At 44.2% G+C, this 22,347-nt stretch overlaps 2 protein-coding genes and 1 long non-coding RNA gene across 5 annotated transcripts in view; 1 reads left to right on the top strand and 2 right to left on the bottom strand.

Annotated features, from left to right (window-relative positions):
- Positions 1–22,347, top strand: part of CG1688 (uncharacterized protein) — a 40,512-nt gene that overhangs the window by 7,615 nt on the left and 10,550 nt on the right. The window contains exons 2-4 of the mRNA NM_136672.3: positions 5,856–6,078; positions 19,005–19,895; positions 22,055–22,303. Coding sequence (NP_610516.1) covers positions 19,523–19,895; positions 22,055–22,303 — 622 coding nt within the window. The 5' untranslated portion in view covers positions 5,856–6,078; positions 19,005–19,522. The remainder of the gene's footprint in view (positions 1–5,855; positions 6,079–19,004; positions 19,896–22,054; positions 22,304–22,347) is intronic.
- On the bottom strand, positions 1,255–5,935 carry CG1698 (uncharacterized protein). Of its 2 annotated transcripts, NM_001273906.1 has the most exons (6): positions 5,694–5,935; positions 3,367–3,833; positions 2,732–2,963; positions 2,302–2,676; positions 1,606–2,249; positions 1,255–1,540 (listed from the first exon to the last, which is right to left on the bottom strand). In NM_001273906.1, exons 2-6 carry the CDS (start codon positions 3,824–3,826, stop codon positions 1,287–1,289), a joined length of 1,965 nt encoding a protein of 654 aa, NP_001260835.1. In that variant the 5' UTR covers positions 3,827–3,833; positions 5,694–5,935; the 3' UTR covers positions 1,255–1,286. The 2 variants fall into 2 exon arrangements, with proteins under 2 accessions (NP_001260835.1, NP_610517.1); NM_136673.3 differs by having other exon boundaries at positions 3,367–5,935.
- lncRNA:CR44208 (long non-coding RNA:CR44208) lies at positions 7,966–10,722 on the bottom strand. 2 transcript variants are annotated; one of them, NR_073866.1, is made up of 2 exons: positions 10,656–10,722; positions 7,966–10,593 (listed from the first exon to the last, which is right to left on the bottom strand). It is a non-coding gene; the product is annotated as a long non-coding RNA:CR44208 (long non-coding RNA). The 2 variants fall into 2 exon arrangements; NR_073867.1 differs by having other exon boundaries at positions 10,166–10,593.

Here is a 22,347-nt window from a genome sequence, read left to right as displayed (position 1 = left end):
AATTTCCATTACGCATACGAATCGTTGACGCGGCCATAATGTCTCGTTATGTTTGACTTGTCCTGGAAAACAATGAAATTAAGTTGGATGGACAGACCCTCGGCCAACCACTTGAGCGAAAAGCACAAAGCCATGTGCGAGTGTTCCAGTTTGGCCATTAAAAACGCATTAACATGACACAATGGCTTGACAAATAACTCGAAATGCATTGGCTTTCCGCTCGGGCGTTGCGCATACGCCGTGTGTTCATGACAGCGTAAGTGAGAGGCTCTTTATGCCGCTTAAATGCGTTTTATCAGTGCAATTACGCACACCCAGCTGCCGACAGGACAAAGCACCGAATGTCCTGGCCAGCAGACATCTTCATTAAGGTGGCAGCCATGTAGGTGTTCTGCGGATATAGTATATATCCGTATATATTACTGTTTAATTTATTGCTCCTATAGACGTACACGCCTTTCAAATACTTCGCTCCGCTTGTCTTTTGACAACATTCTGCTCATCCGCACAGCAGGCAGCCAGGGTATCCCCTTGTTTGCCTTCTACAAATTACTTTAATACTTTGCGCCCCATGTTACGCGGAAGTGCCTCCCAGCACACACATTTCGTGGAACTTTTTCTTTCAATCATAAAATCAGAACTTTCCACCCTTTATGGCATAATCAGTGCGAGTATGCCAGCACACACGACGGCTGCGAAAGGGGGCCAAAGTGGAATGGGTGGAGCCAGTGCCTCCGGCTGCAATTGTCTTGTCTTTTATAGTTCCGCCAGTTGCCGGCACTCACCAGAGATGCCAGGACAACACAAAAAAGTACTCTTGAGATACAGGAAGCTCGGTAGAAAGTTTACCATTTTGGCATAAAATCGATAGTGGGAAAAGTACGGGTCTCTCTCCATAAGTCGAATGGATTTTGTGAGATAATAGAGCTTTTAGGGAATTAATCTCTGATATCTGAGATTAGTTTCAAAACAAATAAGGCGTAGTGAAATAATTTTACAAATATTACACACTAATAATAAGTTTTTGCACACTCTCGCTTTTGCTTTAGTGGCCTCACTTACGAACGTTCTTTTCAGTCATGTCATATCTGGGGATATTGCGCACGGAGGTCTTATGATCGCCCCAGGGCAACTCCAACTGCCATTTAATTTGGCACTTAAGCCCGGGGCAGGGACTGATTTTTATTATAAAAGGGTTGTGCTGTAGTCGCAGCAGATCCCGTGACCTCGTAAAGCGACTGAGTCGGCGGCATTAAATGGTATATAGTTTTATTGCTAATTCAATGCTAACCGAAGATATTGTCATAGATTTTGTGCCAGATACTGCTGCGCCGGAAGAGGGCGTTGGCGTTGCCCTCCTGAACGAACAGTTGGTACCGCTTGAGGGTCTGCGGGTCGCTGGGTCCCCAGTTGGGCAGTGGCTCAAAGGCTTTGCGGATGCGGGCCCAGAGACCCAAGTGCGAGGGCTGCTTCCGCACGGCGGGAATGGCCCAGAAGAGCACCTGACCCACGCCAAAGGCACTGAGGCACCAACCGAAAACTAAAAAAAGTAACGATTTTATTAGCCATGATATTGTGATTCTGGGGTTAATCCCTCTTGCTTACCGTAAACACCCGATTGGTAGGTGTAATCCTTGTACTTGAGGGGCTCGTACAGAACCAAGGTGTAGATGAGAATGGTGAGCATTAGCAGAGGAGTGACGACCGCCCAGCAGATGCGATAGTACAGCGAAGTCTTGATGCCAATCATGAACTCCACGTCACGGCAGAGTCGCTTCACACCGTAGATCCAGGCAATGGTCACCAGCTCGAAGATGGCCAGCACCAGGGCCACGAACGTGACGCCAAAGTAGTCGACCAGGTTGAGCAGGAACTGGCCACCGGGTGTGATGTACAGAAGGCCCAGAAAGTAGCCTACAATGGCTATACCAACCACCACAGTCCAGTTCTTCAGGTGTCCGAACTGATCCTTGATCACGGTGGACATGCAGGAGGCCATGCCCACATTGCTGCCGATGCCCAGGACGAAGAGCATGAGGAAGAACAGCACGGAGAATAGCTGCGGCAGCCACTTAAACTTGGCAATGGCGTCCGGGTAAGATATGAAAGCCAGGCCCGGACCTCCATTGACCACACTAGCGATGTCGGTGGTGTTGTTCTCGTACGCCAGGTTGCCCAGAATCCCGAAGATAATCACACCGGACAGTAGGGAGGTGAAGGTGTCCAGCGTGGTCACGATATTGGCATCCCTGAGGAGCAGGAACTCAGGTAAGGAACTCCAAACCGGATATCTCCACTCACCTGTAAATGTTGTGGCCGAAGCGGTTGTACGAGGCGTACATGATGATGTTCCCGAAGCAGATGGCCAGTGAGAAGAACACCTGGGTGACGGCGGCGTACCAGACCTGCGGTTCCAGGAGCTTGTGCCATTGCGGCCGCAGGAAGTACAGCACGCCGTCGAAGGCGCCCGGCAAGGTGAGTGCCCGCACCAGGAGCACCAGCATCACCACGTAGGGAAAGAGGGCGAGGAAGTAGGAGGCCTTGCCCGAACTCTTCACACCCTTGAACATAATCCCCGCGATGACGATCCAGGCCACAGCCAGTGCCAGCGCCAGGCTCCAGCTGGGATATCCGATGCCATCATCGATGCTCGCCTTCTCGCGCAGAATGATGTTCCTGTGGGGAAATGAATGAGTACCGCATCCTGTCCACCTGCTGGCTACCCACTCACGTGAAATAGAACTCCGCCGAGGTGGTTCGCACTCCCGACCCTGCCAAACTGGTGGCTCTGCTGGCCTCCTGCGGTCCCGAGTCCAGGCATTCTGTACCCCACTCCTCGCGGCAGTAGCTCCACGGCAAGGTCGGGTAGAAGGAGTCCACGAAGTAGCGTAGGGTGAGCGCCATTAACGTGGCGTAGTAGGTGGTAACGATGCCCGTGGCCAGGACTTGTCCATATCCAATGCCTGTGTTGGTTGGAGATATTGATTGAGTTTTGATATATTATGGCAAATATTTCGGAATCTTAAATGGAAGTACAAATATAAAGAAGCAACTAAATAACCCTCATCTGTCTGTAAATGTATCAAAGTTCATCTCCAGAATAACTACCATATTCAAATGCTACTTATGCAAGGCATTACTATAAACTAACATAAATTAACGGCGACTTTCGGCCTAACATAAGTTACATAATTATCTGTATCTATATTGTGAATACTTTGATTAAAATAACTAGTTGATAGAAACTAGTTAAGCAGTGTCACGAAATCTTTTTAATTAGGCCGAAACTTGATTTACGATGTCAGTTATGCATCATTAGTGTAAGATTGAAGAGCGATTAAGTTACCGCAAACTAAGCCAACTCACCTCTCATGATGGGTGAAAAGTCGTAGACCTTCACACTGCCGCGACTCGAGAACTGGCCGAGCAGCATTTCCAAGTAGTACACGGGCTTGCCCACTAGAATCAGGACGATCAGGTAGGGTATCACGAACGCTCCTCCTCCGTTCTCCAGTGCGGTAAAGGGAAACCTCCACACATTGCCCAGACCCACGCTCAGTGCGATGCAGGACATGAGGAACTCGATGTCGTTGTTCCAACTATCTCGCTTTTTACCCGGCTGACCAGCCTCCACTCCAGACGGGCTATCTCCATGTCCTGGTGGTGGAGCTGAGCCTGATCCTTCAGAGAGCGTCTTCTTGCCATTGGATGACTCATTGGGCTTGTATGCCCCTGGTATTGAGATAGTTGAGGCATTCAATGAACCCACATACGCCTGGTTCATATATCCGTTGTCATTGTTGTTGTTATTGATTGTGGTTTCCATGTTGCAGCTGCAAATCAATCAGAAATGTGGTTACACTAACCTTCAACTTAAGGCGCCCCAACTTAAGGTTACGTCCGGTTACGAGCGGTGGTCAAGTTTTAAGCCACCAATTATGGCCATTGACGGACAACGGACACCAATCACGATCGCTTACCGGCTCAGTGGGACAAAGACAAAGACAACGACAAAGACAACGACAGAGGCAAGCTGGCAAGTCACTGACCCACTGACTTAGACGATTACACATTGCATAACAATGGAGAGGTGGCGCTGCAGTCGACGCCTTGATGCAGCCAAAACTGCATCGAACTGGTAACTGCAGCCGGGCCGGGCCAAAACGTTGGCAATTTGGATGCCAAGCCGCAGGGCGAAACCAGTTTCCAGTTACAGGGAAAGGTCTCCAAGCGTTTAGCTTTTTGCCATTTGGGCTCCATTTATAACACCACCTTTGGGCATCTTGTTTGCTCATTTGTTACCGATGCGGGACAGCCACTTTCCCGGTGTCTCGGATTTCAGATTGATTTATTGCCTCATATGGAATATGGCATTTCTCGGGCTGAGTTTGTCGCGGGTCTTGCCAATCTTTCTGGCAACAAAGCTCGATGAAATCATAACTGCTCAATAAGGCTTCTAACGCAGCTGCATTTAGTCGCTATTTTTTTTAGATTTGCAATTTTGAAAGTGAAAACAATTAACGAACCACTTGTGCTATCCTCTTCCTGATTCAAAACCAGTTGCCAGCCAAGACATTGGCCTTGTTATCGCAGAAACCAGTTAACAAGCATTTACAGACAGTTTTTATGTTCGATTGATATGGATATTCTGTGAGTCACAGGAACAACTAGGCACTTTTGGACAGAATGCTGAATCAGATAAGATCTCGGGAATTCCAGACAGTCGAAATTAAAATTAGGAACCGAAATAGCTAGGGTATTGCCTCATCGACTCTTTTGCGCCGAAACCCCGGCTTGTTTACCTTTTGGATGACTCTAGATTGTGCCTTGCCATTTTGAGAGTTGCGCATGCGCAGCTGCTTTGTCGATTGTTCTCGTTGCAACAATGGAAAGTAAAAGTGCACGAGTAACTTGCCACTTCGCATGACTAAAAAATGTCAAAAGTGACGTGTAGACTGCAATTACCCGCTAACTTGGCCCAAACAAACCGAACAAAACAGAGCGCGAAGTACGCGCCACAAAACTCGATAGCGCGTTGTTTGATATTTTGTTTTCTTTTTTTTTTTGGTGGGAGGTCTTTGTTGTTTTGGTGCTACGATAAAGCCCAATAGCGCCACACGTTCTAAATGGGTTTTTATTATTTTATATTGGCAAGAATCAATTATTTAATTGCACCCGAGGCGCATTTGTATGGCGCTGACAGCTCTTTGTCTAAACACTTCGACTGCTTTAATTTATTGCATAAAAAAGTGTGACTGGGTGTCACAAATTTCCACTGTAATGAAGTTATGATGGCCAGATGCTCTCTGGCAAAATTATCCGTTTCTCTCACCAACGCACTTATCAGCCAAACGGGAATGGAATCGTATAGTTTGCAGACATGCAATTAGAATCTTTAGGGTGTCAATAAAGATAACGTTCTAGTTGAGGTTTCGTCACGAAGCGAAAAACCCGGGGAATGGAGAAACCTTCACCTACACATCTCACTTTTAGCCATTGAAAATGTTTTGGGTAAGTTTAGCATAGGCATACGTCACCATATTTATGAGTACTTCATATTCTCCCCGATCATACTATGTTGTTTGTACTTCAAGCACGCGACTTTTACGATACCACTCATTTCGACTATTTATCTTCGGGATTCCGTGAGTCAACCCAAAAGAAAAGTAGGCTTTGCTAACATATTTTATTACTTTTGCTCCACTTTCTGCCGGTCTTATCTCGTCTTTAGAATTGGGTTCTCAGGTGATCAGGAAACTGTATCATTTTTGGCTCGATGTTCCCTTGAAAAATCACTGCCGCGGTCAAACACTTAATTTTATTTATTCAAACTTGATTTTCCCTCTATTTTGCAGTCACTCTGCGCTGCTGAACAATTGAATTCCGCTTAAGTATTCAAGCGAACCGCTCACCGCGAACGTCAAAAGCTCACTGAGCAGCTCTTTTCGCCCAGCGGCGCTTCAGGCGTTCGTATTCGGAATAAAAACAAACAAAGAAATAACTCGAAAACGCCGAGAAAATATAGCAAAAAATCGAAAAAACAAGTTAGGAGGTGTTTTGGGCTTGACACAAGGCAAGGTAAGTGAAATTATGAAAATTAAGTTATTATGGCTCGGCCTGCGCGTAGCACTTGTGTTTCAAAGTGTTTCTTCTGTGCAAACGTGCTTTGCAGTATTTTTTTTTTCGAAGAGTCAGTGACATAAGACTTATTATTTCAGTTATTATAACAATAGTAATTATAGAAGCATGTTTTATACTTGTTTATTGTGCTACCTGCTGTTTTATTATCTTTCATTACATGTCTTCCAATAGTTAGCTAAGAACTTGGGAACATTTTCTTTTATAACTTTTCAGAGTTATACAATTGGCGTCATTGAACTCTCTATCTCTATTGTATCTCTATTCATATCTATATATCTCTATTGTATCTCTCGGCATTAATTTTCTCATTTTTCTTATAATCACTTATTATTTTGTGCGGCATTTATCTATCTCTATTTATGAATGAAAAGTGCACGTAGTGTGTGTTATCAGTGATTACAAGACCTAAACGGATTACAGATGTTCATTGGACGGTTAGACAAAGGTATATATACTTGTTGTTCCTGTTTTTACCTACCCAATAAAACTTAGTGTCTTAACAACATCGAATTTATTGGTTAATTTGAAATAAATACTGATCAAGTACCAGAGATCTTAACGAGGCATTCGGACGGACATACTAATGTGGTTAGTTAAACTTGTCTAGTGATCTTGATCAACCATATACACACTTTTTATACGCTTTCAGAAAAACTACCACTAGTATCGGTATTAATCGGTATATTTGTAACGAACTAGCCACTCTTATCATTACTATATATGCATCTGTATGGCTGTTACTCGACAGTTACTACTGATTAAGATGCAATCACTGTGTGGGAAGGACCGAATTCTATTTTTAGCCCGAAGTGAGCAGTACAAGTGTTATCATTATTTTCCACTATTATTGCCGATTTCGACCCTTCTGAGAATCGATATTTCCCAAAGAAGTGGTTAACATTTCCGAGAAATGTTTACACTTCAAAACAACGTTAACTGTCTGGCAGACCTGGCTGTGATAAGAAAGCCGAATACGTTTATTATTCTCATACGGGGTAACTAACATCCAAACGAACGCCCTGCTGCATTTTGGCCATGAAAGTAAGAGCTCATATGTTAGAGCAAACATTTTAATTGGATGCAAATTTTCGACACTTGGTTGCTGCGGTTCGTTTACCAACTGCGGCTCGAGTTTAGAAAGAGAGCGCACGAGCACCGCAGAAAGAGATGGAAAGATGACAGTGGCGAACAATTTTCGGTTTTTACTGGCATTAACACGCAAAATTGACCGCAACAAATTTACACAATTTCCATGCGAGCAACGTTGCTGCATGGCCGTATTGATCCCAACAATTCAATTAAAATCTCAACGATGCTGGCCAAGTGCTGGGAATTGGCAATAGTGCCCTAAATCGCATTCCATACCCAAATGAATTACAGCAATGACATCTATTTTACTTTTCAATTAAGAGCCATGGGAGTGCGATGGGATAGGCGTTCTGTCCGCCGGCGAAAATTAAATCTTTTTGCCATTTAAAATGTAATTAATTTTTAATGCACGCACATGCGGTAACGTCGACGGCTTACAATGTCTGTTTATGGATGAATTTCGATGCGATTATCCGTTTTCCATGTGTCCTTGTGGCTTTTTAATTGGCCAGTCGGTAATTGCTTGGATAAAGGACTTAGCAACAATGTTACGCAATGCTGGATATGCAGTTGATTCAATTAAAAAAAGCTAATGAGTTCTATAAGTTTAATTGTTGCTCCCTTTGTGATTTATTAGTTTATTTTTTTTTTTTATGAAACACACTGGTTAAAATTTAATGCTGTGCCTGTTTTTTTTCGGGTTTCTTATCGCCCATTTAATTAGCCTTTCCAGTTGGTCACTACACTTAATTTTGGTCGGTTTGCCGGACTGAATTGACGACAATTACAATTACAGGAATTGTATAGAATCTAGCTAATTTGCTGGACTAATTTGGCATTTTAATGAGCCACAGAGCCGCAGAGAAAATGACACAGCACCAGCGAACTGTGAATTTATGGCCGACGAGCATTTCCAACATTTCCAGCTTTGCGAGCGTTCGAGTTGAGTTACAAATTTTCCCAGTCATTTATCAAGCGTTAGCAGGGCATAAATCTCGTCCAAGCAAATAGCCAAGTAGCTGTGACATCCCAAACTACGCTCTCCTGGCCAAAAGTCAAATCCAAGCCGTGGCCATAATGCCCAACGTCACGCAATTGTCTTTGGCAGTGGAAGTGCAGGAGTCGCGCGGAGCTGGCATTATATTTTACTGCCTTCGACTGTAGGACATTAAAAACAAAGGACAACAAATGTCGCGAAGACAATGAGCCAGGTTAACGTGGCTGCCACAATGGCAGTTGTTTTGGCGGCATATGCCATGCGGCACGTGGCAGGCTGGCAGGTTGATTTATGCAGTCGGGAGAGATGAAAAATTGATGACTCAAATCCGACAGTTGAATGCCTCCTTGGGGCGTCGTTTGCAGGTGTGATTCGGGCTCAACTCGATTTGATATTTATCTCGTGTTTACTTAATTAAAACTACAGCAGCCAACGGACCGAACTGCCGTTCTAATTGAATGTAACTTGCAAGTTTTGCATCGAGATGTGGCTGTGTGCCGAATTAGTTGTATGTGCTGTGTGCTGGCAATTAGCCGGATTACCTGGCCCAGCAAAGTAATTGGAATGAAATGCAATTTAGTTGCTATCTGGTGATCGGGAAATGCCGCAATTTGTTGGCAGGACCGCAGTCGAGAATCTGTTGCATAAAGGATTTTGCAAGTTGGCAGCATTCCAGCAGCCGAGCACGAAAAGTGCTGGTAATCTTGATGTTGCCACATGAAATGCCACAAGTGTCCGGCACTCCGTTGTAGCATACTTTTGGGCGCAGCCATTTGAATAGAAACCACATTAATCATACGCCCTGTGTCCCTGCCCCCCGGCCAAAACGAAAAACTAATTGAGCTGTGGTCGCTGCATTTCTCCATTTCTCCATTTCTCCATTGCTGCTGTGCTGCATTGCTGCATTCCTGTTCTTTCTTCCCCACTCTCTTGCTTTCCATATCACGCATACGCCACATTGTCCACATATCAGCGTTGCAGTATATTAAGTCATTCCCGCTCGCTGGCGTTTGACAGGCAGTGTATATGCGAGTTTATGTATTTACATGTCTAAGAGCTTGTTAAAGTCACGTTTCTGGCAAATTCTATTATATTGTAAAGCATTTTCCCTATTTTGCGGCAAGTGCCAAGCGGCAGCTGCCATCTGGCAGTTCGCTGCATGCCATAAAAATGTCTACGGCACACGCAACTTGACTCCGGGTGAATGTCGGGTAAAAGTCCCAGCCCCTTTCCCATTCTCATTCCCAGTTTCAGTCCGGAGCGCATTTCGTGCGTATGGAAAAAGGACGGGGCAACAAAAATCTGCAATTCATGCAATTTTCATGGAAAATTTGCCACGCCAAGAGAACAGAGAACATACATTGGAGCAAGGACACAACACGTCTGTGTACATATTCATGTGTGTATTAGGATCTGTGCTTTGAATGTCAAAATATTTTTGTGTTTGGCATTTCAAGCGTTAAATTTCTTCTGTCAACGCTCGTCCCCAGGAAAACTCTCTCTCCATATCATTGTATTGTCTGAGTAGCAGAGATATTTTTGAGGTTTTCCCCACACACTGCTTTTCCGTTTTGGGGCAAATTCACCGACGGAATCCAAATTAATTTGCCTAGCACGTGGGCTCCAGTGATCATGTCTAGCTGGATTTGTGTATGCGTGTGTTTTTGTTTGAATTTGTCTTAAGTGCTAAAGTCCTTGGCTTGATGCCTGCGAGATTACGGCATACGTGAGACATCGCCCCGATTGGGAGAGCTATTTGAATTCCCCAATCCATTGCGGAGCTTGATGTGACATTAAAGAGATTCTCTTAATAAATTGCGGCAATTATTCTTTAGCTGCTAGGGGAATTGCGTCGACGCTTCATAAATGTCCAGAATTAAGTAGTAGACGAAAGGAATTTTTCATCGTGTCGCATTGTGTTATAAACAATTACACTTGCATCTCTGTATCTCTGTATAAAATAGTATTTATATATTTTTATCATTGATAGCTGAAAATTTATTTAACTAACTCTTTCGACGTACGGGTATTTCTACTGAATGTAATCCCATATATATGATCCACTAATATAAATTCCTATGAATATGCACGTTTTCTTCATTTTCAAATTATGTCGTTGCATGCTTTTTGCATTCTTTTTAAATGATTCTTGGTTTCCACCAATCAGCTATCAACTCTTAGAATGCATCCTTTGCTTCATTTTCTCCTGGCAGGATATAACATAGAAATCGATTTGAATTCCTAAATCGCGATAAACATAATTTCGGTGGTCAAAGTTAAAGTTATTAACTCGGCTGGTTGTCCACTGAGCTCTGTGGCTTCTGATCATTTGACCGGGATTTGGGGCGCGACTGGCTTCCGGAATCCTGCGGATTAGATTGCACAGGTGGGCAATCACTTGAATCGGGACTGGGATCGTTGCACTCACCATCCGCCTCATCCGGAACAGTCTTTCGAACGGTTTTTCCATCCTTCGTAATGACTACGATTTTCATGGTTAATTTGTATAATGTTAATGGAGTTTTTCAATACTAGAAAGCATTTTAAACATATGACTTTAGTACAGGGCCTACTCAGATGAAGGAGTTTTTGTGCGTAAAATCCTACAGAATTCCGTTAATCTTAATTCTTAAAGCTGCTCTACCAACTGGCTTCGAGTTTCGCCCGAAAGTAGGCAATGAAAACAGAGAAGATAAATGAAGACCAAGGCAGCCGGCAAACAAGCCACGTTCCCGCCCACTCTCGCCCACTCTCGCCCACATCCTTCCGCTTCTGCGGCAAATTTGTGGCCGTAGTGGAGTCTAAAAATATGCCGAGACCCACCGACAGCCACGCCCATTATCCCCACCCTACGTCCACCGCCCACCACCCACACGTGATGTTTGCGGAAAGCGTTGTCGGCATGTTTGCTATGGCTGCATGTGGAAAGTGGCACATAATTAATTCAAATTAATTACGAATTGTGTGGAATTAGTGCTTGTGGCAAGTCCTGAAATGAACCCCAGATCCCGGGGATCCTTTTCCCTGCCAAGCAAGACGGTCTGATGCTTGGCCTACATTTTGCAGCAGATTTTTCGGTCCGTCCCCTTCAATTTCCAAATGTATTTCACTAAAATGCTAATTCTTCGTTAGCCAAAAGTCAAGCCCTCTATTGTGTGTTTGTCTGACCCAATTAGCGCGCATTTGCAACAAACTCATAAACTGGGGCGGCCAACTGCAGCGAACGGGGGCGTGGCTGATGGCCTGGCATTTATAAATCAATTATGCAGCGATTGCACGCTCATTAGTGTCAAACTCAATTAACGCTTTGACAGTTTGGCATGGTTCAAACCGGACGGACAGCTGAGTAGGCGAACAAGCTGAATAGGCGACTTGCAGGCGACAGGAGACAGCAACACGGATTGGGGTCACTTCCGCTGTCCAGCGGGCGAACCCAAGTTCAAGCCCCCAATTGGCTGGGCTGATCCGAATGTCGGTGGGCGGTTTCACCCTTTCAATTCCCCTGAAACACTGACGGCAGTTTCAGCGATTATCGAGGATAATGAGCTGAAGGCCTCTAATCGATTGCTGGCCAACGGAAGTGAGTTTGTGCTGCACATTCCATGCGCTATCGTTAATGTCTTTGGTTGCTAATTACATATTAGAAAATAGGACAGGCTGCAAACAGTTTACCAGATAATAAACAAATCATAAGATAAGTTGCCCTAAATATTAAAAAAAATGTGTAATGTATCCTTACAAAAGGATTTTAAAATGAGTGTTGCAGCTTGTGCTACTTTTTCATGGGAATCCTTTTGCCCGGACTATCACATTTAATAGTTCGACTGACCTTATAATGTTTTAGAAGATAGAGATATGCTTAATTTATCTAAAGTGCTTAGATTGATTGTGCTTAAAATATTTTTTAATAATAGAAGAAATGCCGCCGGGCAGTTGGTTTCCTAATGTCTTTTCAATGTCCAGTTGACCTTCTGGTGCCACAGATAATCTTTTAGCTGGCAGAGCAAACCAACTTTTCCATTCACCGCCTTGCACATTTTATGAAATGTTAATCCTGAGCGACCTTCGGCAAATCATCAGCTATGCTCTTGGCTTTCCAGCCGTACTTGGTGGCTCTGGGGCATCGGTTGGCATTCATGGTGGAGCGCAGACAATGCCGTCCAAATCCATTCAGCAATCTGGGCCCATTTCCAGCTGCGACCGGTGTTTTATATCATAATTGCAATCTTGCATAAATGCGTGCGCCAGAGTTTTTGAAGTACGCTAAATATGTGTGTGTGTGTGCTTACGTTGGTCCTGTGGCTCGGCTTTTGGGCTTTTGGTTGTGTGTGCTGGTATCGGCATGCCATGTTTGTTTGTCCTTCGGATCGTCATTTTAGTATGCGTCTTTTTTTACAGCTTCGACGGTGAAAGCAATCCCAGGCAGCCATCTATGGAATCCCTGCCATCATTATCATCGCCATCGCCATCGTCATCGTCGCCGGAACACGTGTTGTCTCCTCACCCAAAACAAATCCCCGCCCCTTACCGGGCCGCACACAAACCAGCCAACCTCGCCATGTCCATGACACACTTGCTCCGCAATCTGTGCTAGTGCGAACGAGGTGTGTGCGGTGTGTTTGGTGTGCATATCTCGGTGTTTGCATCTGTGGGCTACCGCCCATACGGCCCAACCACGCAATCACCCAACCATCCAACCACCCAGCGCAAACATGTGGGTTCCGCCCCCAGAAACGCATTGAAACGCATTTCGTTTGCTCTGGCTGGTCAGCAGAGGAGCATTGAGGTCACTCGGGCTGCATGTTATTACCCAGCCTCCAGGACCTTCCCGCTACGATGTCCCGGAGTCGATTCACCTGATTTCTTTCCATTAGCACTCAATCATGTGCTGATACCAGAACCACTCGTGCATCAAATTAATACCAAACACCGAAGCGAAAATGTCATCAATAACGCTCATCGGCGCCTGCGGTTGGAAGTGGCTCAAGGAGTCTGCTCCACGGCTATCCTGCCACAACCCCTCCGCCCTCCGTCATCCGGCCACGTGACCAAGTTAATTTGGCGTTCTGGCCACAAACAATTAGTAAGCAAAACAAAGCAATTACAATGGTCAAAAGGGTGTGAGGGAATTTAGAGGGTTGTGGATGGAATGATAGAAATTCCTGAAGTTACACCAGCCAACACATTATTGGAACGAGGATGGGATTGTGTTGTTAGGGGAAATAAATTAAATTGATTTTAGAATTGCCCCAAAGAATGAATGGTTTTTATTCGTTCAAAAGGTCTTATTTAAATCAAGATGTCAGAGGAATATAAATGTATATACCTCTGCGTTTCTTTTATCACTGCTATAGTCATTTTAAGTCTTTCAGCGATGTGTTCAATATTCCATTAGCTTAAGTTTCTTGTGACTTTTTGCTGCTCATGGTGGCTACAAAACGTCGCAGTAATTAAAGCTCACTGTACTCGATTTTCCACGAGCCCAAAATCCCGTGACTGCCTTGTTGACAGCGTAAATCTCTTTTGTGTAGACCAGTTTTAAGCCATTTGAGTGGTTGGAACTATTATTGCATTCGGTGGCATCAACACTCACTAACTTGCACACACACATAGACAGACAGACAGACAGGACTTGCCGCTTAATTTGGGCACATGTCTGCGTTAGTTGGCTCAATTAAAAGGCTCGGCGGTTGGTTAGTGGGTGTTTCGGCCTGCGGCTATACCTTTTCCGATTTTGCGGCACATGCAGTTATCTATATACATTTACATAGCTATATGTTTAAATAGATCCCGGAATATCCATGCAAATCGTAACGACAGTTCATATATCAGGGGATTAGCTGCGAGCCTGGAATGTTTTTAATGATAGTGAGACCCTGAGACAAAGTGCGCATAAAGTGCACTCAAAATGGCATTATCGGATCCCACACACTGTGTTATATATATATATGCAGATATATAGACGTGATTCCGTTAGTTGCCGAGGGCCAAAAGGGCGGAACATCAAAGCTGACTACGTGCCACGGGGCTTTTATGTAAATTTCCGCTGGCAACCTTTCGCATGCATTTTATGCATGCCCTTGCCATTTTCCGATTTTCCCGTCTATTTTTTTTTGGGTCTTATCCCTCGTTCAATTGGCTAACAATTCGATTTTATTTGATTTAATTTCGTTCGTTCTTTTTATCTCGTTTATGGGAGACGGAGAGTGAGTAGAAAACTTTTTGCTTTAACTCGGCAAAGTCAATTAGGCCAACTGTGCAAACATTTGTTTACACATTCACAGACTGGCTGAATGGTAGATAGTTGGAAAGGCAAAGGCAAAGGTCCAATGGGCCATTTCAGCTATGTTGGTGCGACTACCAACTGCCAATGGCAACGTTTTGCTTAATTAACATTAAATTGTGTTGTACTACACGCGCACCAACCTATCGGAGTCTGATTCCCACCCCGAAAAGTGTTAAGACAAAAGCAAATTGCCACTAAATTGGCACTTAAGGAATTTCGCTGAGCTGGCCAAAGGACGATGTCCTTCTTTGGCCCCTTGGACGACTGTCAATTAAAGTCCAACTGATGTTTAACAATTTAATTATGAAAGTTAACGAGTTTAACTTGAACTACAGCCAGCAGCTGTCTGGATCAACTCGGCTTCGGGTCCTGATTAGAAAACCTGTGAATGGCATCAGGAGCTGCCCTTTGGCCAATCTTAAAAGAGAATTAACTTTCCCCTTGCCAGTTCAAACGTCTGTTGTTGTTGGCTATAAACTCAGTTGAATTTATTTAATACTATCATGCCCATTCAGTCACTTGCTGCACAAAATGTATTTATTTTTTTAATAAATAATATGCTCAAAGCATGCTCTACACTTGCCCATAGTTTTGCTTTCCCTTCGCTTTAATGCAACTTTTAATTACCCCTGCGAAGCCTACATTACTGGAAATTGCAATTATGATGTTTAAGGGAATTGATTGAACTAATTTTGGCCATTAGCCGTCAACATCTTTGCAGCCTCAGGCCGCACTTTTGGTATCCACGATGCTGTGGCTGTGGCCTGATGGCCCTAACCATTGAGTTTTCCGGGCACAAAGGATGCCTTCATTAGCAGCCAAACGACTTTTAAATTTGCTTCTAATTATTGTGCATTTGTTGGGCAGTTTTGCATTTTCCCGCTCGACTTGACTGCACTTTAGCCCGTTTTCCAAGGGTGCTGCCGTGTATTTATGGGCCAAACGTTGCATTTGTGCAGTTTTTAATGAGTTTTTGTTGTTTTGCCACGCCGCTCGGAAAACTTTCCACGGAGCACTGCCACTGATGCCCGACTGACTAGATGACAGACTGAGTGGAAACGCTTGACTGGCCGACTTGCACTGCAGGCACTCGAAAAACTAATCAGCGCGGCCAAAGTTTTTCCTGGCCAGCTGAAAAGCTTTGCCATCAGCCCCTTCGTCCCTCTGCCCCACCGCGGGCTGTTTTTCCAGGCCCTCCTGGCCAAAAGACTTTACAACATAATTAAGATTGTTGCGAGCGACTTGAGTGCGTTTAATGAGGAACGGCCAAGGAATCGAGTGGAAGGAGGCAAATCCAGCCACTAGTTTTCCCGGAGTTTTCCTTGTTGTGCGCAAAAGTTTGCTGCCGGGGACTAAGGAGCATTTTCGGGCTCGTTACTTATCTTGCTCATTTCCTTTCAGTGCACTTTTGTGCCGGGCATTAACATGGTCATTATATCCTGGATCCTGCTGCACCTAATGTCCGTTGGTCTGCACTTGCCAGGCGTTTTCTTTGGGGCCCCTTTTATTTTTTGGCGCCTTTGTTCTGAGCGTAATATGAATTATGAGCGCCGCTCAAGTGTTTCCCGCACCCAATTGCATAATAATAATCGTATGAATTTCCGGCAGTATCCCCATATACCCATTTCTATCTGTATCTGTTTATCTACTGCTCGGTTTTTGTTTCGCACCTCTGGCCATAAAACCAACTATAATCCGCACTCTTTGGCTAATGTGCTAAAAGTTCAGAGAGTACGCTTCAGTGCTTTTATAGCTTCAAAGGCGTGGAAAACACGCCGGAAAATCTCCTTATCGGAGTCCCACTCCTCCGGACAACCACTAATCTTGGAGCATTTAGTTTTCATTATAGACACTTGGCTGAGCAATTTTATTGTTCTGCCTTTGAATAATGCTTTCCTCGTCGACAACTGCTAATGAAGTGTTTTTAATTTATTTATAATTTATTTAATATCATTACGCATTATTGCACCTTTAAGCGGTTAAGCACTTAATACATTGATTTTTTTACTACTTAAACCTCACGATATAGTAATTTTCTATAGATCAATTACAACTCAGACGAACAAAATCCGTTGCCTATTGATTACCATTGCCTAAGATTATTAAAAATTGGTACTGCACATACTCAACTATTTTTTATGAACGAAATGTGAAACCCGTATAATTGGTAACTAACGATGATGATTCTGTTCGACATCAATTAACAAACCAACATGCAAATAAGGTTCTAACGAAAAATCAACTTTTCCCTCAATCCCGTCCCCCTTTTTGTTCATCTACTGCGATGTCCTTTTCCACTATCATGTCCTTTTTTGTGGGTTTCCACAGTGCTGGGTGCTAAATGTCAGCAATGCAATTAAATCGGCAATGGGCAGTGTGGAGAGGGGGGAATTCTCTGGAGTTGTGGGGAGGGATACAGGGGTTTGGCTGGCGCGTTATAAAATTATAAAGCGAAATTGGATTTAAAAACAGCCAAGCTGTCATGGTCTCCCAAGTGGGCAAAGCTGGCTAAGAGGGCGGATGAGAATGAGAAATGTTGGCGCCATTAGCGCCATTTTTCTTGGATGCTCCCCGATGTCCTTCGCTTCCGCTCGTCCTTGCTGTTTTCTTTCTGCGCTGCGGCTGCTGCTGCATTTGATGAGTGAAAATTGTAATTAAACTGCGTTTGTTGTCATTGCATTTAAAAATAATAATAATAAATAATGCATAGCGGGGCGGAGCGGAGCGGCTCGGGACGAAAGCCAGAAGTATGCGACAGACGAAATGAATGGAAATGAAGGCGAGGCTTTTGGCCACGTTATCCTGGGCTGCAGTCGCACTTAACTATTAAAACTTTGGCAGGCGACTTCATGAAATGACGTGCGAAAAGCACGGCAGTGAGGAGCTATGAAATGAATGAGACTCGATGAAAAACAGAAATGATGACGGAATATCCTTGCGGCTGAAAAGGGTTTTGTCAGCTGCCGGTCGGCTGAAAACGCTTTAATTAAAGTGAAACGCAAACATTTCAATTAAGGAGCGACTGTAAGCTGATTTCAATCTGGCTAAAAGGGATAACTTCCGCCAGACATTTTGCCCCCTGCTTTTGGTCCTTTTTCGCTCTTCCGGTTGGCTCCTCCTGAAAGTCCTTCGTGCGCTTAGATGTGTGCGTGTCTCCGTCGCAGTTCAAACGTTAGGTCACAATCAAGAGGGCATTGGCATTTCCCCCTTCTGCGAGCGATTGACATTAATTTTGCATTAGCCTGTGCTTTGCGCCTTTGTTGCTCATACGCCCCGTTGTTGGCCGAATTAAATTATGCGCGCTAGCCATAAAAAGCAACTCGAGTGGCCATTGTTTCGGCAGCCAAGCAGTTTCCGCTTTGGCCCAGTTCCAGTTCTTGTTTCAACTTCAGAAGAGAAACCCCTAAGCCGAAAACCAAAAACCCAATCCCAATACCAGGCTCTCGCGTTGGCTTATTTTATTTTCCAATTAAGTAAATTGCGTGTGCCAGACGAAGACGCCTATTCCTCTTAACAAAAGGGCGGCTACAAGAGAATAAATGTTTTCCTCCTGGGTTTCCCCCCTCGGCATCCAACCACATCATTAAATGTTGCGTGTTGCCCCGTTTTTCCAGGAAGCTTCAATAACTAATCACCGGCTCTGCCCCTTCGCCTATAATTGGTTCAATGTCTAAGTATCCCTAGTGCATTATCCACCCGCCCACAAAGTCAGCTCCATTACGATTAAAGACTTTGATGTGTGAAGCCTGGAGGTCTCATACAATACAAGTATATGTAATCCACAGCTGGCAGACAGATTTCAATTTGCCAGTCTATATCGGCTCTAATGCCAGACGCTCATTCAATTTGTATTACTCACTGCCTATATGGACTTGAGCTTTGTTATCATTTTTATGGGCTTAATCGATGGGATCCGATAATATGTTCATTGTGGGCGGACTTAATCAGGGCTTTAATCAGAACTTAAATGAGAATCGATATGCAAATGGATTAATAAATAGTATTTATGTTAAATGAATTTGTCACTTTTTGATTAAAACACCATTTACCTCGTAAGCGTTGATTCTGCTTTTTTTTATTATTCAAACATAACCACAACATAATTAAGTTATTAAGTGCATGCAATCACGTATTTTATTTCAGTGCCATAAAAAAATATTAATTTAATCGCCACTCATTTATTATCGTACAAGCGTCTGCTGCACGGCCAACTATTGTTTTAAGCCAATCATAATAACCGTTGAATAAACGTAAACATTTCATTCGTCTGCCATTTTTCCTTTCCCACATTCCACTTGCCACTGACCAGTCGAATGGCCTGGGCCTTAAAGAGTTGCTAATTAGATTAAGTGAAGTGTCGAATTTAGTACGTATTCACTTTGTGTGCGCTTAACCTACTACCAAGTGCACTCCAACGGAAGCAGCCAGGCAGCAGCAACAACTGCAACAATATGACTACCGACTACAGCATACAAATGTTTTCAATTACAGGCATGCAGCACTGCGAAACGGAGGGGAATAAACTGGCACAACAACTTTAAAAGTACAAGCGACCGGGGGAAGCAGGCGTCCATGGAGTGCATAGACCAGGAACAATGGTAAATGCCACGTCAGCGACATCAGCAGCAGCAGCAACAACAGCAACAGTAGCGGCAACATCATCAGCAAAAGCAAAAGCAGCAAAAACGAGTCAACGACAGCTTAAAACATAATACGCCAGCTGAAGGCAACAAGCGGATAGAAAGACAGCCGACCAACAGAACGACAGACAGACAGACATCCAGGGGACAAAGATATAGGGGCGATATAGGGTGGTATATGGGCAGAATAAAGCGGCATTGCGAGTGATGAGAAATCGCTGTTGCAATTAGTAAGCCAAAGGGCTGGGCGAGCCATGAATCACGAGCTGTGCTGCCAGCGGAAACGGAAATGCTCGCTGCAAACGGAAGCGAAAACGGAAGCCGAGGAGCAGCAGGTGGCCACTAAATGCCATTGAACACTGAGCGATCATGTCCGACGTTGAGCAGGCGATTAAGGCCAAGCAACCGCAGCCGTCTCAGTTGGACTGCTCCATTGACGATGAGACGGATGCCACCGAATTCGGAGGCCTGGGCGGAGTGGGTGGTGCGGGTTGTGGATCGGAGATGGGTGCCAAGACCACCGCTTCGCTGACCGCCAAGCCGCGCAGCAGTCTCCGGCGCTGCTGCGGTCACTTGCTCAAGCTGCTCTTCTCCACGCCCGGCCTGGTGCTCCTGGTCATCGGCTACTCCGTGCTGGGCGGGCTCCTCTTCCCGCTGCTGGAGGCGCCGCAGGACATCAGCAAGTCGGCTGCCATTGCCAAGAGCCGGGAGGACTGCTTGCGCGAACTCTGGATCATTACAGGTGAGCTTATGTTTCTCAAAATAAATAATATTATCAAGCTGATCCTTAATAACTATGCAATTTGATCGTGTATTCAAAAGCAATCAATTCTACCCCTGATCTTATAAGAAAATCAATATCTTGTCCTGATATTTCTATAAAAGTATTTCTTTCGGTATTTATTATTGTATTACATATTTCGCACATTTCTTAAATATAGCGATTACATTTAATTTATTGAGTGTGCCAAAGTGGCCTACTTATTTACTAAAATCTTTAAATAAATTTCGATGACGTCCTTGTAAGAGAAATCAATATAAATATAATAATATGGTATCTCTCCTTTGATCCTTATACTGATCAATTTATTTGCGTAAATATGCAGCAAATTTTTGTACGCTTCGCTGGCGATGAACAAAAATTCGCATAAATTATAATGGCCACCACATTTTTGCCGCATTGGCCGTAAATTTTCGGCGTGTTTTGCACGCTTGATTTGCCTGCAAATTGCCAAAGTAATTCGCACATTAAAGCGACAATGTTTTGTTATCGCCCATTAATACTAAGTAAATAGTAGCGATTGTGAGCGCAGGTCCAGAACAAATATTTTAATTATAGGTACCAGCAAACATGAGTCCTCCACAAACACCCACCCCACCCCACTCGAAAGCAAACAAAAGACCGTCCAAATGCATTTTCGCAGCTACCGAATTGAATAATAGCTAAATATTTGCATAACCAAATATTTGGTCAGGCGGGCCATTTAATTCGCTTCCGCAACGGAGTGATATTGCATCGATTCCACGAATTTATCGCAACTATTTTGAGGTTTATTTGCTGGCCTGATTTATGTGAAATTAATTACTTTGTCGCACCTGCCAGTGGCACTGGATGAAAAAAAAAAATCCAACGGCACAGCGGCACGTGCATGAGCATTAGATCCGATGTTATTTAATTAAAATTTCACCTAATAAATAAACCAATTAACTTGAGCTCATCCGCGGCACAGGCGTCCCACCTGGCGTATGATTAATTTGACGAGTCCTTTAACGGAGGCCTAATGATGTGCTAAGTTCATCTTGGCTCGCAATATAGGTCATTTATTATGTGCTTCAACGAAAGCTGAGATTTTTAATGGTACATGTGGTCTTGAAGATGGAAACATTCCCATATGTTATCCTTTTGCTTTGTTTAAATAATAACTTTAGTCATCACTCGTTTATTTCATATGAAATCTATGAAAACTACATTAAAACTGTTCTAATTCATTTCTAATTACCAAAATAACCAGACCCAAGTATCTTATTAACAGAAATAACATAAGATGGCTCAGGAGAGCCATGTATAAATACATTAGTAAGTTTTCTCTATACCATAGTAGTTCATGGAGCTGAAATACAAATTTCAATATTCAAGATTACTGAAGCCAATGTCTAATTTTACTAGAACTAATGAAATATAAAGTTTTAAGACAGCAAACCAATCATTTAAGAAACAAGTCTGAAATACCTCTTTAAAAGTTTCCTATTGTTTCTAAATTGTTATTCATTGCCAATTAGTTTCTTATGAACTCCAAAGCCCTGCCCTCAAATCACTCGATTAAGCTGCAAAGATTGGCACAGAAAATCTTTTGATTTCGGTTTTGTTCTCGGCAACTAGCTTCAGTCGATTGGGGCGGGTGGCCTTTAGGTGGATGATGTCTGGGGAGGTGCACCATCGAGGCTTCAAGACTCGAGAGACTTGTGCCCACAATTCGCCCACCTCCTGCCATCTTTCACCCACTCCCACCCACTGCCACCCACTACCCCAAGGCCAGAGGGCGTAAAAGGGGCGTGAACGACAAGCACGACGGCAAACTTGTCTCGAACTGCTGTTAACAAGCGACCTCTGCAATTTGCAAGAGGCGAACACACTACATCGAATGGGAGCAGATTCCTCAAGACAGGCGAACGAAATCGAAGGGCAGGAGGATTGGTAGGATTGGGAACTTGGAGACTGAGTTCTGGGCAACGTGAACGAAGGATAGTCCGATTTGTCGGCACTTGTCGATTGGGTCGATGGGAGGTCGAAGGCTGTTGCTGCACTTGGCATGAAATTGCATAATTACGAAAAGGACACTTGAACGCATTCTGGAGGAGACCCGACTTAACCATTTTTCCACCTCCCACCTTTCCTTGCAGAGAAACTCAACGTTCTGTACGAACGCAACTGGACGATGTTGGTCCACGAGCAGCTGCGTCGCTTCGAGGGCTCCATTGTGGCGGCCACGCGCCAAGGATCTGCTGGCTCCTCCGGCGGAGGAGGAGCAGGACTCTTCCACGAGGGCAGTGCGAGTGCCCTGGGCCACTTTGGCTACGATGCCGGCGACTCGCAGAGCTGGTCATTCAGCGAAGCTCTGCTCTACTCGGTCACTGTGATAACGACAATTGGTGAGTTCCGTTCCTGTTTCCGTTTCCGCACTTTCACTTTCGCT

Source organism: Drosophila melanogaster, chromosome 2R (assembly GCF_000001215.4).
Source record: "Drosophila melanogaster chromosome 2R".
NCBI lineage: Eukaryota > Metazoa > Arthropoda > Insecta > Diptera > Drosophilidae > Drosophila > Drosophila melanogaster.
The sequence above is the reverse complement of the archived record's forward strand: the minus strand, read 5'-3'. Positions and strand labels throughout refer to the sequence as shown.